Here is a 19,218-nt window from a genome sequence, read left to right as displayed (position 1 = left end):
GTCCCAATAGTACCAGTGGTTTTGGACTTTATACTGACACCACAGACTGATCACTGCCCGACCCCCCCTGTGAAAAATCCTGCACCGCCCCTGTTAACTGCTGCTGCGCCACACAAAAATGTCTGTAAGATGGACTGCTGCGACTCGTAATCTCTCTGGCGGCTGATGAGACCGTTGTGTGCTCGCTCTTGGTGCTTGATGTCACACCGTTTATCTGTGATCATTATTGATATTATTAGTGGTAGTAACTGATCAACTGCAAGACAGTTTGTTATGTGCGGTCAACATGGCAGCATCCATGAGGTGCGACCCGCTCAATGTACAATTAAACAGCTTTTACTGAGGTCAGTATCTGACTGGAGTCATCATCTAATGTGAGTGTACATCATTTTAAACATATTTGTGTGCTATTGTGTTTATTTGTAACACTTTTTAAATGAGCTTAATTCAGTGACAGAGCACAACACAAGCAAATGTGCTACAGTATCACTGTTCATTTCCTGTATGCTAATGTACTTTATAAACCCTATTTAGTACTTTACAAATAAAACATATTATTAGTATTAAACATATTGTAGTCTTGCTGTTGTGCTGCACTTAAGCAAATAATACATATTATAAAATGAAAATAAGCTCATCGTAACATTTCATTTTATAAAAGTTCAGATTTTATATTGAAACAGATTTTATATTCATGCAATACTGTGAATAAGAATGTCTATGGTGTGAAAATCATCTATTATTAAACTGGGGTATATCGTGAAACTGTTAAACCGTTACATCCCTACTGGAGATGCTGCAACTATTACAGAAACCATCTTCAACATCATTACAGCAGAGAAATGCAGACCTGCAGACACTCTTGCATCATTTACCAGTGATGCTGCTTCTGTTATGATCCGTAAGATTTGAACATTTCACTTTTATTTGAATAGCAGTTTTGATATAGAATTGATTTTTACTGTCAAGGCAAGAAAACTGAATTAAGAGACTAAAAGACCTTTTCCCTGAATCACTGTCACTGTCCACTGTGTTTCCCATCCAATAAAAAGGGAAAGTCTTACCCAACCAAATACTGCAAAACCATTTCAACAATATTTTGGTTATTTCAAGCAAGCAGCACCTTTTTTTGCCAATGTGTGAACGGCTTGTAACACAACTTATAAAATGAGCCCTTCACACACTTCCTAGGTTGCCTATTAAAGCCTGTAGACTGATTTTCATGTGAAGGGAGCGGGACACTTTTGCCGGGAAAATCAAATATATGTGATGTTTATGTGCGCTCCCGAGAGCCTCAGTGCTTCTCTTCCACTATTCAACAGTGACAACAAACTGCAACACTAGATAACATTATCTTAGAGATGAATCCAGCAAACATCCCAGCACAACACCGACTCCAACACAAACTCTGAGTAAGCCAAAAAACATTGATCTACTGAATCCCGTCTGGCTAAGCGGGAATGTGATCGTGGTCGAGTGAAAACTAAAGTGAAAATCGGCAGGGCATTTGATTCCTGGATGGACCTTCGTTTGGTTTTGGGGATCAAAACTGACCCTGAATTGGTGTTTTTCTTATTGGACAGGTAAACTTACATAACTGCAAAGCATGTGACATATTGTGCCATAAGGATTGATCTGTGTCATTTTAGCTAAACTACAATAACACATGAAATGAATGCAAGACAATGTTCAAGATAATGCAAAAAGACACATTCATTAGTGTAACGTAACTTGGTTATACAGAAAATATATATCATCTATTATTATAAAACAATAGCGCATCGATATATCAAAATGTCAGTTGTGATGAATCACATCAATACTGAATTGTGTCAACATATTTATAATGTACAGTCTATTTTATAAACAGCTACTGTCATCATCCACCACATTTATCTAACAGCTATTGATAAAGCTGACTAGCTAGCTAACACTGACATCGGCTATCGTATAAATGCAGTCAATGTATCATGCAAAGAAAAGTGATTATTCAAACTACAGTCTCACATAGTCAGACCGATATCCACACTTTGTTTTATCCCTGTTCCAGCACTGGAGAGTCAAATATAATATACAGTCTCAAAGTTAGTAAAACAATCATAACCGTGTCATTTTAATTATGCTACCTCATCTGTCAGCATGATGCTGGTGAATCACGTTCAGTCTCTTTGTAGGTTACATCATTGTTTTGGTAAATGCTCACTCTCCTCCCTATGGAGTGTGTGCGCGATCACGAGCAACAGGTAGCTGCTGCAGTTCACTTCACGGCCACAGGTGTCATTAATAACAAGGGTTTCTGAATCTTACATACTGCACCTTTAATAACATTTGCACTGTGTCACCTTTTCTGTATTTAGGGGACTGCCATAAATCAAAACCATGAATATTTTGTTTTTCCCTTTTCACGAGTAGGTTCTGAATTCCCTTGAATGCCCCCCAGAGTGAGTTATGTCCACACGCAAAATATCAAAAGAATGCAAAATCTGTTAGAATGAGGTCACGTGACACTTCACAGTGTAGACGAGTAATATACTGAATTCTTGATTTGTCATTTTAAAACATTTATAGATAAAAATATATTAAAAAAATACTGTATATGCTAAGCATATAAACAAATGGGTTTTTTCTACTGTACTGTATTTGTTTCACTTCCTCTTTTATACATAGTTATAAAAATAGTCAGAAATCATCAATATGGTCTGTCTGTACACTGTGTGTGTGTGTGTGTGTGTGTGTGTGTGTGTGTGTGTGTGTGTGTGTGTGTGTGTGTGTGTGTGTGTTTATGTGTTTGGTGGTTTTATTAGGTTATACACTAGTAGTTACGAAGGTATTATGCTATAAATGTGGTTTATGAGGACATCTCTAGTGTCCTTGTAATTCAAACGTACATAATATATACATATTTTTAAATGTAAATATCCCAAATGTTTCTGTTAGTGTTAGGTTTAGGGGATAGATTATATATTATAAAAATCATTGTGTCTATGGAGAGTCCACATAATGATAGGAGTAACAATGTTTGTGACTGTGTGTGTTTACAGGTTTAATATATGTACGTCTCTGATGTCTGTTTTAGATCTTTTCATCTGGAAAGCAACATCTACTAAACATCTTAAATATCAGATTTACAACATTCTAGATCATAAATGTCTCAAAGACATCTGCTGAATGTCTTACTGACATTCAAGACAATATTTGTCATATTATAGACATATTGCAGATGAGCAAACAATGTAAAATAGATGTTGTTAAGATGTAAACACACATCAAATAGATGTCTGTTTGATGTACGTGTGCTATCAGGGATAGTTTGTACAGTATAAAAATCATTATGTCTATGGAGAGTCCTCATTATGATAGGAGTACCAACATATATGTGTGTGTGTGTGTGTGTGTGTGTGAGAGTGTGTGTAAGTGAGTGTGTGTGAGTGTGTGTGTGTGTGAGTGTGTGTGTGAGCGTGTATTTATCACTTTGTGGGTACCAAATGTCCCCATAAGGATAGTAAAACCCGAAATTTTTGACCTTGTGGGGACATTTTGTCGGTCCCCATGAGGAAAACAGCTTATAAATCACACTAAATTATGTTTTTTGAAAATGTAAAAATGCAGAAAGTTTTCTGTGACGGTTAGGTTTAGGGGTAGGGTTAGGTTTAGGGGATAGAATATAAAGTTTGTACAGTATAAAAACCATTATGTCTCTGGAAAGTCCCCATAAAACATGGAAACACAACATGTGTGTGTGTATGTGTGTGAGTGTGTGTGTGTGTGTGTGTGTGTGTGTGTGTGTGTGTGTGTGTGTGTGTGTGTGTTTGTGTGACAAACACATTGTCACCTAATGTAAACAAAGATGGCTGGACTGGAATGATTGCATTTCCCTGATGTGTTAACTGCATATAGGTGAGCTGTTGTCCATTATCGTGATGTTTTGCGACAATTCGTTTTCGACAATGATGAATTACTTATGTATTACAATTTGACTGTCTGTTTCAATGAGCGTACTGTGTGCTTGAAAAGACTATTGAGTTGCTGTTTGAGTTACTTGTGATTGACAACAGAATGATCACCTAATGTAAACAGACATGGCTGCGAGGATCAGTGATCCCAATTTTGTGTTGACTGTTTGTATACGAGCTGTAAACTTTTATAGTAGTCATTTTGTGACCATTTGGATGTCTATGTCATAAAATAATCATACCATGTGCTTGAAAAGACTGTATGAGTATCAGTTTGTGTGAATATGAATTACAGGCACTTGGGCAGTGCAGTTTAGTGTTGGCATGAAAACCGATTTGAATCTGACATCACTGACTGCTGCAGAAACACAAATTTGTGACGCTACTCTAAGGGTGCCAGTCATAAACCATCACAAATATGCACCAGTAAGTGTGAAAGGGTTAAAAATTGTTCTTTTGAATTGTTTTCCTAAAATGAGTAAAAAATCATATTCTATATAAAATGTAATGATTACAAAAATGTCCTCATTCTAATGAAACACTAAAAATATATGTCTTCTGTGCGTATTTGTTAAGGATTGATATTTTTTAAAAGGAATAAATACAGGTGCTGTTTCAGTGAATTAACTGACCATTCAATAAATTCAAGACCAATTAGGGCCTGGGTTTAAGGGGTCAATATGGGTATAAACAGGGTTTTACAGCTCAACATACTTAAGTTTGTCCAGTGTGCAGTTTGGATCGTTGAGTCTTTCAGAGAGCAGCCTGACTCCTGATTCTCCTGGGTGATTGTAGCTCAGATCCAGCTCTTTCAGGCGTGAGGGATTTGATCTCAGAGCTGATGCCACTGAACAACAGCCTTCCTCTGTCACCATACAGCCAGATAATCTACAAACACACATACATAACAGTCAGATAATCTAAAAACGTGCATATAACCAGTCAAATAATCTACAAACGCACATCAACAGTCAGATAACCTACAAACAAACATCAGCATTTACCAGCAGCCATATTAACCTGTAGCTCAAGACTGGTTGCCACTGAAGCTAAGCAAGGTTGAGCCTGGTCAGTACCTGGATGAGAGACCTCCTGGGGAAGACTAAGTTTACGACTGGAAAATCAATTTCTTTAAAATTATTCAGTTGATAAATAGTTCTCTAGGAGACAGCATAAGCGAATTATTGACAGCTTTCCCAAATCATAAGTCTGCTATGCTATTACATATCAATAATGTAAACAACGTTGTGTATTCGTTTAAAATAGCAGTTAAAATGTTAATGTGGTGCTAGTCATTTGTCCTGCATTAGTTATTGATTAGTTTTGCATGAATTATGAAACTTTTTCAGTAGTTCTCTGGGATAGTGTTGTCAAAAATACAACCCTGGTACCAAGTCGGTACTCAAACAAAAAATTATTTACGATATCAGAATTTCTGAGGGTACCCGGGACTACCCGGTACCCATGCAGAGGCGGGAACTTTCGAATGCTGACAACAAGCAAAAGATTGCGGCAAGCAAATTAGCAGCTGCTGCTACTGCAGAGTCTCAACTGAATCATGTCGAAATGAAAAGTGAAAAAAGCCAGGTAATTTGAGGCTGACGAAAAGGGAAACATCACAGATTAGCAAAACCCTATTTGTAAACGCTGCTTTCGCAATTTTCTGATGAAAGGACACATCAAACTTAAAGCACATGAAAGACAGACACTGGATTTATTCAAGCAAATAAAGCAGGTGAGTTTAAACTTTCAGTTTATTTGATGTATTTCCCAAAGTATTAGGGAATCATTAAAAAAAAAAGTACATTCAGAATGGACGATATGACCTAAAATCAAAATCTCGATTAATTGAACATTTTACCTCGATTACGATTAATGAACGATTTTTGCCCTCATAGTTCACTGACAAGGTTTGTACTGTAAATATGCTCAACTATTAAAGGCATTTCTTATCTTTGTGATTTTAAAATATTTGAAACTATGGATATTTATTGAATATTTCGAACAATTGAAATCAAAGCACACATTGCTTGAAATGAAAACGTCTAATGAAAAAAAGTCACATTTCAGTTTGTGTAAAAAGCAAGATTCCTAAAAAGTAGAAAATAAATAACTTGCTTTTTTTGCAAAGAAAATTAATTATTTAAAATATTGTCATGTGAAAAGTAGAAAATAACTTGCATCTCCTGTAAACAAATATTTTAAATAATGCCATGTGCAAAAATGTAAAAAACCTCCGCTGATTAAGAGCAAGAGCAGGGCTTGGACAGGACACCTCTAATGGATTAGCAGGCTGTGTGCTCATAGCGGTATAGGTTTGAATCTGACTCATGATCGCTGTTGCATGTGATCTTCCTGCCAGTGATCATGTACTGTCACTCTATATGCACGTTTTTACTCTAGGTTCTTACTAAGAAACACTAGCATGTTTACCTTTTCAGGTTTCAGGCAGGATCTGAAGCAGCGCAGTTTGGGAAAAATATGGTCGTGATGGATCACAGTGTATCTTCTGTCGAGAGTTTTAACGAGGTGTTTAAACCCACTGCGCTTCACTGTAGCTATGGGAGCCATCTCCTTCGCGATGTAGAAACTAATGGCGTCAGTTATTTCTTTCGGTCTTGTATCCTTTTCATATTGCTTTTATATTGCTTGCTTTGTGGAGGCACTTGTTACTGGACGCTTGTCAGTCTCTCTATATTTTTGAGCCAGTTTTTCTTTAGTACAACCCGCTCCTGTTGCTAAGTTGACTCTGTGTTTGAGTTCGCCTCCATGCCGCTGACTGGACGGGGCGGAGTCATTTGACCACATGCGGTAGTATGTTTTTAAGGGGAAATTAGTAACCGGATTAAAAACCGAAATAACCGACATTGGAAAATTACGTCGGTTAGAGGTTCTGAATTACTTTTCAATTAATCGTCCAGCCCTAATTCAGAAGCATGTACCGTTGTGGAATAAGCGGAGGCAGAGCTCTTTAAAGGAAACATCCCGGCATTAAATCTTAAATGCAGTCAAATGTAATGTGTTATTTCTTTATTAAAGTTCAAATAATACAGAAGCAGATCATGTTAATAACTATAAACTCAGAAACTAGCATTTCTCTGTGTGGTCGGTGCCTCTTCTAGGAGTTGCGCGAATGTCCCGATCTAAGGGGGAGAGATCGAAACTGCTCCCGGCTGAGAGAGACTCTGCCTCGGGAAACTCATCCCTCGCTTAATACAGTTAGAATATCTTCCTCTCAAGCATGTATTCTAACAGTCCTCAACAGTTTCCTGTAACTTTTCTTATGATAAAAGGCAAATATCAATAAAACTTCTATTATATACTGTCTGCAAATATGTGCATATCTCATTTAAACAGATGTCATTCACAAACCTCAAGAAAATCCAGTTTTTTTCCCATCGATCACTCATCTAATATCTTCCTCTGAAGTGCGTATTCCATCAGCCAGAATCAAAAACTTCAGTATCAGGATCAAAAGTTCCTCTCATTCACAAATCATGAAGTAGGCGATACAGGCTGTTTAAACTGTCAGGAGATGGATCTGCATGAGCATGTGAGTGCAACTTCAAGGCTGCATCCGAAACCAGGAAAATAACCTCCGGAGGCTGTATACTTGGGAACGATAAAAATAAGGTAGTTTTCAAACTGTTTGGAGATCAGTTTCCTAAAGCGGTCAATTCATTCAAAAAAGCGGTCAGTTAAGCCATGAACTGATTAGGTAGCAAGTCAGCTGCCTACATTTTCGGATGCAGTCCAAGATAAAAGTGCTTCACGTGTGCTTTAAGTACATTTTTTAATTTACTATGCACTATTTGTACAATTGGTTTGATTCTGTATTTTTGAGTAAATGTGATTGCTAACGTGGACATGCCATTCATGGTTGCTGGACTACTGTATGTACTGTTTTTCCTTCTTCCTAATATATTAACAATTTCGTCACTTTCATCAATAAATGACTAAAATGTGATGACTAAACAGAAATCTGAAGAAACTGATATCTACCATTTAAAATATTAAATACTATATTATCTTTTTGTTTTGTGTGAATAAATATAGTGTTACATAAGAGTTTATTATTATTATTTTTAGCAATTTTATGTTTGTTACTATAATAAATAGTGTGATATGTCGGCCTCGTATCGGTCTATTGGCCACCTTGTTCTCTGGATATCGATATCGGCCATTGAAAACCCCATATCGATCAACCACTGGTACACAGTAACCACAGCTATGAACTGCAATATATTCATATTGTATATTCCAATGTACTAATGAATCTGCAAACACAAACCTCAGTATTTCCAGTGTACAGTGAGGACTCTTCAGTGCATCAGAGAGCAGCTTCACTCCTGAATCCTGCAGGTCATTGTTACTCAGGTCCAGCTCTCTCAGGGAGTTTGATGATTGTAGAACTGAAGACAAACTTTCACAGCACTTACCAGTGAATCTACAAGCTGCAAATCTAAAACAAATAAAGAAACAATGATAAAAAGCTGTTTTATAAAGCAAATGGTAATAACAGAGTGAATGCTTTATAGTTTGATATGAAGGGTTGTGACAGTCACTGAGCCATTTATTGTTTCATTGTCACAGCTACCACAATATATTCATATTGTATATTCCAATGTACTAATGAATCTGCAAACACAAACCTCAGTATTTCCAGTGTACAGTGAGGACTCTTCAGTGCATCAGAGAGCAGCTTCACTCCTGAATCCTGCAGGTCATTGTTACTCAGGTCCAGCTCTCTAAGACTTGAGGAGTTTGAGCTGAGGACTGAGGCCAGTGCTGAACAACTTTGCTCTGTCAGATTGCATCCCATCAGACTGAGAGAAACGACAAGATAACAGTGTGTTAATCTATAAGATTTAGTGAAGGCTTCTCAGTACAGCTGTTGGGTACAAAGAAAAAAAATATATGGCCACTATGTTTGATTGCTCATAGTCATTTGCAAATTCTTTTAAGCTCTTCTACCGTCAAGACCCAGTCTGGACTGCCCAACTTGTATTGTTCTGAGTTCTGTCTGTTTTGGTCCATGTGTGCATTTGTTTTGAGCACATGTCTTTGTTTGTGTCAGCCATGTGCTCTCCTTACTCCAACTCCTCATTCCCCCTTGCATCACCTCCATAATCTGATCCTTGTTGTGTTGTTTGTCATCACCTGTTCCTCATGTGCTCTCCCTCTACATACTGTGCCTTCTACCTTCTTGTGTCTGTTAGATCATTTTGTGAGTTTGGTTAGTCAGTCATTCCTAGTCTGTTTCTCCAGTTGGTGTCTTGTTTATTTTCTTAGTTTCAAATTGGTTCTATTAATTTTACAGTGAGAGTTTTTGGTTTGTATTTTGTTTTTTTTTCATAAAAGCTCTTTGTTTAGCATCCCAGCACTTGGGTACAAATTCCTGCAAAATATCCTGATGTCTAAGATTTTTTTGTCTCGAAAACATATTTGAACTTCCCCAAAACAACTCTAATGTATGATGGAAGTGAAGTTAGGTCAATTAAGCAGTTTAGTAAAGTTATATATTAACAGCATAATATTTGTAGCTAGCTTAAACTGTTTATCACACAGTTATAGCCTGTGTTCATTATTATGTTAACATTTTAATTTGTGCAAATCCTGAATAATCCTGTCTAACAATTCATTCTAATAAATGAAAATTAAACATACATGATTTATACATAATCCTCTGAAATCAATCTCTGAAAAAATATTTTTCTCAGGAGCAAAAATCACAAAATAATTCTACAAAGTGACATCAGCCTGCAACACGCTCAAAGTAATCAAGGGTGTAGGTTGTTCCAGTTAAACCCATTGCATGTCTTCCGAAAGGTATTGGACACTCGCACAACATAAGCAGTGACATACATCCAAGTCCATGTGACAGAGTGAAATATGCAAGGGGATAACATTTTTAAATGGATGGTAGGCCTGAGCAGCGCACTCCTGAGGTGGGCATTAGGCAAATGTGACACATAGTGACGTAGCTATTTCACAGAAGTAATGGCTGGACTGCAAACCATGTCTTTCATAAAAAATTATGTCACTGTGACATCATCCTACGTCTTACGCATCATACGCATCAAACAAAAAAAAGTACATTGTTTAGCTGTTTTAAATGGCAGCAAACATAGGTTCTTCTCTTTCACAATGTGGCCCTGTTTTTCAGAAACCGTGTAAAACACTTGGCATTAAGCTGAGAAGAATTTACTCTATCAATCTTTTAAAGAGAAAATAAGGCTTTGACATCATGTATTTATACTTGCGCTCATCCTATAATGACATGAGAGATTTCAGAAGACATGACAACATTTCTGGTAAGTGAACACAGTGATCAACGATGCTCTCTGGTTTTTATGGTGCATTTAGAGAATTTTTAGGGAGAGAATGTTTCAGTGCACTGGAATGATTGTGCGATTGGGTCATCCCTAAAAATGGCTGACTCCCTGAACAATGCTTTGATTAGTGAACAAGAGAGCTGATTGAGATACACCTAATGAATATTTATTGAGTGCGTTCAACTTCAATCTGCAAATTTACCAATTGTAGTAGCGGGAGGAGATGAAAACGGAGCCGTCAAGCCGGACACATTCTGCTTCACGACATGTGCTGAACCCACATTAGTCACAGAAGATCCCACAATGATTGCTTTGTTTATTACAGATGAAGTGGTTATCAGAACTCAGGTTTGATATGTAAATATTGATTTGAAAAGGTCGAATTAATTTGATACCAATAAAGGAGTCCATATTTTTAGTAATTTGGAATTGTTTTTAGGAATCAACATGATATTACTATGATAAACATATTATAATATGAGATAAATAATGTGCTGTTATAAAACATTAATTAGTGAGTGTTTATTGGAACTGGAGATTTCATAATTAACACCTTGTTAATTGCATACCATCATACTACTCTTAATTCTTTCTCAGACTGACATAGCTGAAGTAGTAAAAGTAGTATGTGTCGCATCCCATGAAACACACGTCACCATTGTCATCTGTGATTCTGGCCAATCATGAATAAGTTGTGACATCATCAGAGCTCTTGCAGCCACTCTGGAAAAGCTGCATTGGCAGTGCCAGCCGGCTGTTCTTGAATTGCTCTCGCGGTTCTTTAATGGCATACATCACGGTGACGCGGCACTGACATCATCTTAAGTCACACAACATTTCTAACCGACATGCACTGCTTCAAGTCAAACTCTGATTGGATCTGATCACACAGCGCTGCATGAACTTAAACATCTATTGATTACACTTAGATGAAAACATTACCTACAGATGATAAAACAATATTTACCTCCAAATTCTCTTTTCCTCTGTGTACAATCTTCTAATTTAACAATAATGTCACCTCAGTAAATCAGCCAACAAAGTTAAACACTTGACATAAAGCCGTCTAAACTAATAATTCATCACCAATCTAAATAAATATTGATCACTATATTATTCATATCTTAATGCAATTTTATATATTACAGTATAACATAATTTAACATTGTTTTTAGTCAAATCCATTAAAGGATTATCAAAACAGAAACAGAAAAACTGTGTAAAATAAACATTGCAGGAATAAAGGAAGCTACAATATGACAAATAAATTAATAAAGTAAAAAACAATCAAACCCTTAAAATAATAGTAATAATTATTCAGTATTATAATAATAAACTTGACTGATACCCCCAATAATAATTCAGTATTACATTATAATAATAAACTTGACTGATACCCCCAATAATAATTCAGTATTGTATCATATTTAACTGGGTTTTTGCACATCATGTTCATTAAAGAAATGTTTTAGTAAAAATATATGCAGGTAAATAATGATTTATTTATGAGGCTGATGTGTATTATTGTATGTGGAAGCATAAATAAAAATGATAAAGTATCAGTATAAAGTAAATAAAGTATCGTTTTGTATTTATTTAGTGGAAAACTGTAGAAAACATGCTTTTGTTATATTAAACTGAGATTTTTAACTTTGCATTAAACATTTTGAATCTATTTGGATACAATGTCTGTTTAAAATGAAGGTAAAACTATAAAAAGTAACACATGAAACCGAACAAACATCAAAATAGTATAAGGGGTTGTTTCTAGTCAAACAAAGTACATTAAAATCTAACCTCTGCTATTTAATTACAATAAAGTGAGATTAAAACACTAAATTACTCACTCAGCTTTTCTGGATGCTTTGATCACCGGCAGCAGCCTCAGAAGACATTCATGTGATGGATCATATTTCCTCAGATTAAACTGATCCAGCTCCTCTTCTGAGTTCAGCAACACAAACACCAGAGCTGACCACTGAGCAGGAGAGAGACGGACTCCAGAGAGACGATTGATATCTCTTCTGTTCACGTATGTTTGTTCTTCCTGCACTAGAGAATGATCATTGAGTTCATTCAGACAGTGGAACAGATTGATGGATTTCTCTGGAGAGGGATTCTCCCTGATCTTCATCTTAATGTACTTAACTATTTCCTGTTTGCTGTCAGAGCTGCTTCCTCTCTGTGTCAGTAGGTCTCGTAAGATTGTCTGATTGGACTTCAGTGAGAGACCCAGAAGGAATCGAATGAAAAGGTCAAGGTGTCCGTTCTCACTCTGTAAGGCCTTGTCCACTTCACTCTTCAGGAAATCACTCATAGATGACTTAAACTTACTGAAGAGACCTGATGTTCTGTTGATAAAAGGAAAGAAAAGCATACAGAGCAGCGAGAAACTCCTGAATGCTCAGATGCACAAAGCTGAACACCTTCCCCAGGTGCAGTCCAAACTCCTCTCTGAAGATTTGGGTACAAACTCCTGAGTACACTGACGCTTCTCTGACATCAATGCCACACTCTCTCAGGTCCTCCTCATAGAAGATCAGGTTCCCTTTTTCCAGCTGTTGAAAAGCCAGTTTTCCCAGAGACAGAATCCTCTTTCTAGCCTGCTGAAGATCCACCTCACATTTCCCATCATACTTCTGGCTCTTCAGTTTGCTCTGAAAGATCAGGAAGTGTGTGAACATTTGAGTGAGAGTCTTGGGGATCTCTGCACTCTCTGCTTCACTCAACAGTCTCTGGAGAACAGTGGCTGAAATCCAACAGAAGACTGGTATGTGACACATGATGTACAGGCTTCTTGATGATTTCATGTGTGTGATGATTCTGTTGGCCAGACGCTCATCTTTTATACTCTTCCTGAAATACTCATCCTTCTGAGGGTCATTGAAGCCTCGTACATCTGTGAGCTGGTCAACACACTCAGGAGGAATCTGATTGGCTGCTGCTGGTCGAGAGGTGATCCAGAGCAGAGCAGAAGGAAGCAGATTCCCCTTGATGAGGTTGGTCAGCAGCACATCCACTGAGGCCGATTCTGTCACATCACACAAAATATCATTGTTCTGGAAATCTAGAGGAAGTTGACACTCATCCAGACCATCAAAAATTAAAATGACTTTGTAGTCATCAAGGAATGTTTTCAATTCTCTCAGTTCTTTTGTATCTGTGAAAAACTGATGAAGAAGATCCATCAAACTGATATTTTTGTGCTTCATCAGGTTGAGCTCTCTGAAAGGAAGTGGAAATATGAAGTGAACATCCTGATTTGCTTTTCCTTCAGTCCAGTCCACAATGAACTTCTGCACAGAGACAGTTTTCCCAATTCCAGCAACTCCTTTAGTCAGCACAGTTCTGATGGCTTTGTCTTGTCCAGGTAAGGCTTTAAAGATGTCATTGCATTTGATTGGTGTTTCCTGTGTCTCTGCTCTCCTGGATGCTGTCTCAATCTGTCTCACCTCATGTTCATTATTGATCTCTGCACTCCCTCCCTCTGTGATGTACAGCTCTGTGTAGATCTCATTCACAAGTGTTGAGCTGCTTTGATTTGACATTCCTTCAGTAATTCTCTGGAATTTCTCTTTTAGTTTTGTTTTGAGTTTTTGTTGATGCACAGAAATCAGTTCTGATGTAAAGAGGAAAAGAAATGGGAATTATAATTGATGTTGATGTTTAATGGTCATTAGACATGAAGTTTATTTTCTTTCACTAATATTGAGTGAATCCAGACACTGTGTGTTTCCTCTGAAGGTGACGTGATGTAATAGTGACGTGAGTGCGAGCTCTTACTGGTTTGAAGTGTGTTAGCGAGGTCTGTCTGCTTCATCTTCTTCAGGACGTGCAGTGTGATCTTCAGAAACCCCTCTCTGACTCTGCTCTGACCTTCATCATCCTCCTCCTCTCTCTCAGAGCATGCTGGGGAATCTGAGATCAGTAGTCTCTTGATACTCTTCAACTCTTTCTTCATCAGATAGATGATTTTGTGCTCAAGTTCCTGAAATCAGTGAACATTCAAACAACAAACTTCATTCAGTAACAGAGAGGAACTGAAGGATCAGTGGACAAGAATCACCACTCATTTTATTTGTGCTTTAGTTGTCTTGAATTCGTGTGTGTGTGTGTGTGTGTGTGTGTGTGTGTGTGTGTGTGATTGTGTGTGTGTGTGTGTGTGTGTGTGTGTATTAAGATTATTGTGAAGCTGTATGAGACAGTGTGTATTTAAAAAAACAGCCTATACTAAACTCTCTCTCTCTCTCTCTCTCACACACACACACGCACACACACGCACACACACACACACCACAAAAATGGAGTCCAATGGCACTTTCCCAGCAGTTGACTCTGATTCATCCTGTTTGTTTCTGTAGTTGATCAAAGACTCTCCTGAACTGAAGTGAAGTGGACGATCCATTGACCGGTCACTCTTCATGGACACACAGCTGGGTTCAGGAGATTCTCCATGAATGACACTAAAACAGCAATTAAACAGAGTTTAGTTCATGTGGTTTTTTAGTAATCTGAAAACATAATTTCAACATCCAGTGCAATAAAACACATTTAATGATGTGTCTTATATATTATATGTCACATGAGAACTTGCAATGTCACTAACATCAACATAAGTTCTCACATAAACACTCGAGCCGCTGTGAACAAACATCTCTCACAGCACTCATGAATGCACAACAGACGTCAAGATTTACAGTGAAAAATTACACATTTATACTTTTATTTTAAGTTTTAAAGTGAGTCACTCTCCACTGCCATTGTATTAACAAGACCACTCACCATATTCATTAAAACATCTGCTTTTGTGTCTTCTGCATGAGGGTGAGTGATTTATGACACAATTTTCATTGTTAATGAACTGAGAAATCCTGAAGCTGCAGTGAGGACGTGTGTTTTATTTGATCATTCAGAACACAAAACACGACATAACGGGACATTACAAGCAGGGGCGGGATTACGATTTCTGAGGCCCCGAGCAACCGACCAACCCGGGGCCCCATTTAGAAAATAGTTGCTTAAATTACGTAAAATTCATTTTAAATCATAATTTTAAATTCATCCTATAAGCCGTTGTAGCCAACATTCAAAATGTTTAATGAAATAAAAATCTAGTTAATTATAATGAATGATGTTTTCCAGTTGTTGTTGTTTTTTGTGAACAGGGTGTGCAAGAATCTACTTCACCAGTAACATTTTGGAAATTAGTTGGTATTTATTAATATTATAACCATCAATGAATGTTTCCCATGGACTACACTTCCCATAATTCCCTGCCCTCTTCACTGCCAGCTGTCTCCTGTTGTCCTCACCTGTGTTTAATTTGTCATTAGTCCTTTGTGTATTTAAAGCCCTGTTTGTTTGCTCACCGGTTGTCAGTTGTTGAATGTATTCATGTCTTGTTCTAAGCCCTGTTCTTGGTTTTTCTTTACACTCTGAGTTACCGTGTTCATCTTTTGTGTTCATTAAAAGCTGCACTTAGATCCTCATTCTCGTCTGCCTCATTACACGGTCACTGCGTGACACACTGAAGAAACACAGAGACGCGGTGCAGCAGTCAAGGATGTTCGTCCAGCACGTGTTCATTGGAACAACCCAGCAGCTTCTAACGTGAACCGCTCTGAGAGCGCTGACAACGGCGTGTTCACGTGTGTACCCAGAACATCATGTCACTTCAAGCGCTTTATGATGAGATTTCCTACCGGTGTGGGGGCCCTCTCGACGTCCGGGGCCCCATGCAATTGCAACTGATTACAAGATCATTGGAAGTTTTTAAGGATCTTATATTTTTTACAGAGACCAGAATTCCTTTAAAAACATAAACAGCCTCTTTATTGTGTCGTATTCAATGTAGTACGAGACAATTTCTTCAGTTTTTAAGTGTCACTGAAATACAGTCAAACAAAAGTCAAAAAGTGTCAACACATATCCCTACAACATGTTCTTCATCAGACACAGATTACTGTAGCACAGGTGGAAACATACTGGAACATATAGTCAACATGTCCTTTTTTAGTAACATTGTGATCTCCAGCAGACTGTATGTCCTGTGATAAACCTGAGGAACAATCTCTTGTCATGTCTGATCATCTCTGTCATGTTCACATGATATTACTGTACAGTATAAAGATGAGCTCTTGTGAAGAGATGCCAATGAAACTGTTACAGTAAAGCAATCAGCTGTAGAAGGACTCATTATTTTTATTATAATTGCACATTTCCTTTTAGATTTATATTTTTTACACTGGATTCTTTCTAATCGTCCCTCAGACTGTGGTGTCAACATGAGAGTCCTCACCTCACATCAGCACAAGGGGCTCCTGAACTGAATCTAAGTGGAGGATCCATTGACTGGTCACTCTTCATGGACACACAGCTGGATTCAGGAGATTCTCCATGAATGACACTAAAACACAACAGCAATTAAACACTGTTTTAAAAACTACAAACTCTCACAAACACTCTTTTCCTCTCATCAGTTTCTCAGTTTTACTCTTCCCAATATTTCTCTCTTCTTCAAGGGGGTCACATGTTCTTTTCCAGTGTTTGGTCATGTTTAATGCACAGTCCTAGTTCAACATTCAGCAATTTCACTTCTGCTTATTTGATGAAGATATATTTGAGCACATGACATTACACAGCAGATCTGATCTGAATGTCACTAAAGCTGGAAAGACTTTTGTTCTGTTCTCTGTAGTTTATTTCTGTGTCACTAGGTGGCTGCATCTGGTTTTACTCAGTTGATGCTGATATCTGCTGATGACAGCTGTCTTAAATCTGTCAATCATCTTTTCAATCATTTATAGAAGATTGTCTGTAAGTATCAAAGTGTTTATGAGATGTTTATCTTCATCTTATGTTTGATATTGATGACATTATTTAAGGTTAAGTTTGATGTTTAGAAAGATCACCTGCAGTGTAATGGTACATGCATCTGCATCATTATTGTGTTTTCAGGATATTATACACGGCAGTTATTTAAGCAAACTGTTACATTTCTTTAATGTACAGACTTAATAAACTTATTTGTGCCTTTTTTTACCCCTTTATTTCAGTTTTACTCTATTTAGGGGTGCCACTTTTGAGGTTTTAAAATAAGTGACACTTAATAATGGGGTGGGGGTTATAATATAATAATATGCACTATTAATAAAAAATAGATTATCCTTTCTTATATGCTAAAATGAGAGGTGATGTTTAGATGTTTGTGTTTTTTTTCTCCTTCACCTGTTCTTGTCTTTATGATTGTATTCATACATTGTTTGATCTTATTTAACATTTATATAGAAAAAACGCCACAGTTTTACCACCATTTGTGGACATTTCAGACGGTTTGTGTCTAAAAATGTTCAGAGAAACACTTTTGAGTTTCACCTTCTACATACGACTGACTGTACAGGTTTCTCCAGTTCTGTCTGTGACTGAATCAAACCGGTCTCACTGTCATCTGACTGTAGATCTCACTTTACCCTAAAGCTGTTTTCACATGTTTATACTTGAGATAATCCAGTCTGTTCTCATTTCTCCTCAGTGTTTTTATACTGTAGTGTTGTGCAGCATATCAGAAATATCTATCAGTGTATTTTATTAAAGCATTGAAATCCTCTGACCTCTTGACCTTCCCTGTGTCTGTCTGTCCACTGAGATCCTTTGTGGAGTCCATGACATCATCTGAACAGTCCACTGAACACCTGTCAACAAACGGGACATCATCTATATTTGTGACGTGTTTATTTGTTCAATACTGACACATATTTGTTTTTATTTGTCCTCTAGATATTTCAAGTCAATAGAAGAAATAACATTTCAGTGCCAAAGAAACTGAACACATACTGACAATTCAGATAAAAGAGCAAAAGTCTCAGTATCTGTTTGTTCTGCTGTGATTAATACTTAGATATCTGTTAGATGTCTTACTGTAGCTGATAGTTTGAAAGGTTTATTATTGTTGTCTTGTGAGTTTTGGTTTGTTTAGCAGCAGTTCAGTACTCACCTGTCAAGAACTGTTGATGTTCCTCTTTACTGACTAGAATATCACCTACAAAATACTTCACAATGAATTTATTGATTGTTTCAGACGATTCAGTGGAGCAAAAACTGTCAAACTTTTTCTCTGTTTCTCTCGTCGTGTAATTTTCTGCTCTTGTCACAGAATTAATCCTGTTTTACTAGTTTCACTTTCACCTGTCACCTGAGGAGGAGGAGTCTGAAAGAGACAAACAGCATTTAAAGGTGCAGCAGCTGTTTCATTCTTGTGAGTTGAAGAGATCAGATGAAGCTACTAATTGTGCATTTCAATCAAAATGATCATCAGTCGTGCATTCATAAGGTCAGGAATCCACTCTTTTGTGCAAGACTTAAAATACCAGTTACAAGTAACTAAAGTGTTACATTTACTTACTGTATGTACATTGTATCTGCTATTGACACAACAGTTTCCGTACTGGCAGCTTAATTTACCCTTGGGACCTTCAGTACACTTGGGGATATCACTCTTGTACCCTAAATAGTCCCCCATGTGGCAAGCGCTGAAGAACTGGCTTTGTCACGAACCCCGCTCCTCTGCCCCATCCCCGCTTCGTCGCACACACACTCACTCCCTCGACCTCACTCCCTCGCTCCGGCCCCTTGAGCTTTTCACGCTCTTTTTGCTCGCTCGAGCCCTCATGCCCACTTTGCTCCTACTCGCTCACATGCTCGTAGGCAATCTCCCTTCCTCGAGTTTCTCACGTGCTTCCAATCCTCCTGCACATTAGTTTCACCTGGACTCGTCTCATCACCTGTTCATTGTTTACACCTGCACTCGTCACTATATATATCACTACCCTGTCGTCTCACGGTTGTTGGTTATTGTGTTTAGTTTCCCGTATCTTTGCCCCCCGCTAGTCTCGTCTAGTTCTGACCTCCTCTTGTTTACCCCTTAGCTTGCC

General features: G+C 37.6%; 1 protein-coding gene across 1 annotated transcript in view; it reads right to left on the bottom strand.

Annotated features, from left to right (window-relative positions):
• The window catches only part of LOC127650624 (NACHT, LRR and PYD domains-containing protein 12-like), a 174,979-nt gene extending 156,537 nt beyond the window's left edge, over window positions 1–18,442 (bottom strand). The window contains exons 1-2 of the mRNA XM_052136151.1: window positions 18,282–18,442; window positions 17,899–17,979 (exon numbers count right to left, since the gene is read on the bottom strand). Coding sequence (XP_051992111.1) covers window positions 17,899–17,951 — 53 coding nt within the window. The 5' untranslated portion in view covers window positions 17,952–17,979; window positions 18,282–18,442. The remainder of the gene's footprint in view (window positions 1–17,898; window positions 17,980–18,281) is intronic.
• Window positions 18,443–19,218: the final 776 nt, after the last annotated feature.

This window comes from Xyrauchen texanus, chromosome 10 (genome assembly GCF_025860055.1).
Source record: "Xyrauchen texanus isolate HMW12.3.18 chromosome 10, RBS_HiC_50CHRs, whole genome shotgun sequence".
Lineage (NCBI taxonomy): Eukaryota > Metazoa > Chordata > Actinopteri > Cypriniformes > Catostomidae > Xyrauchen > Xyrauchen texanus.
The sequence above is the reverse complement of the archived record's forward strand: the minus strand, read 5'-3'. Positions and strand labels throughout refer to the sequence as shown.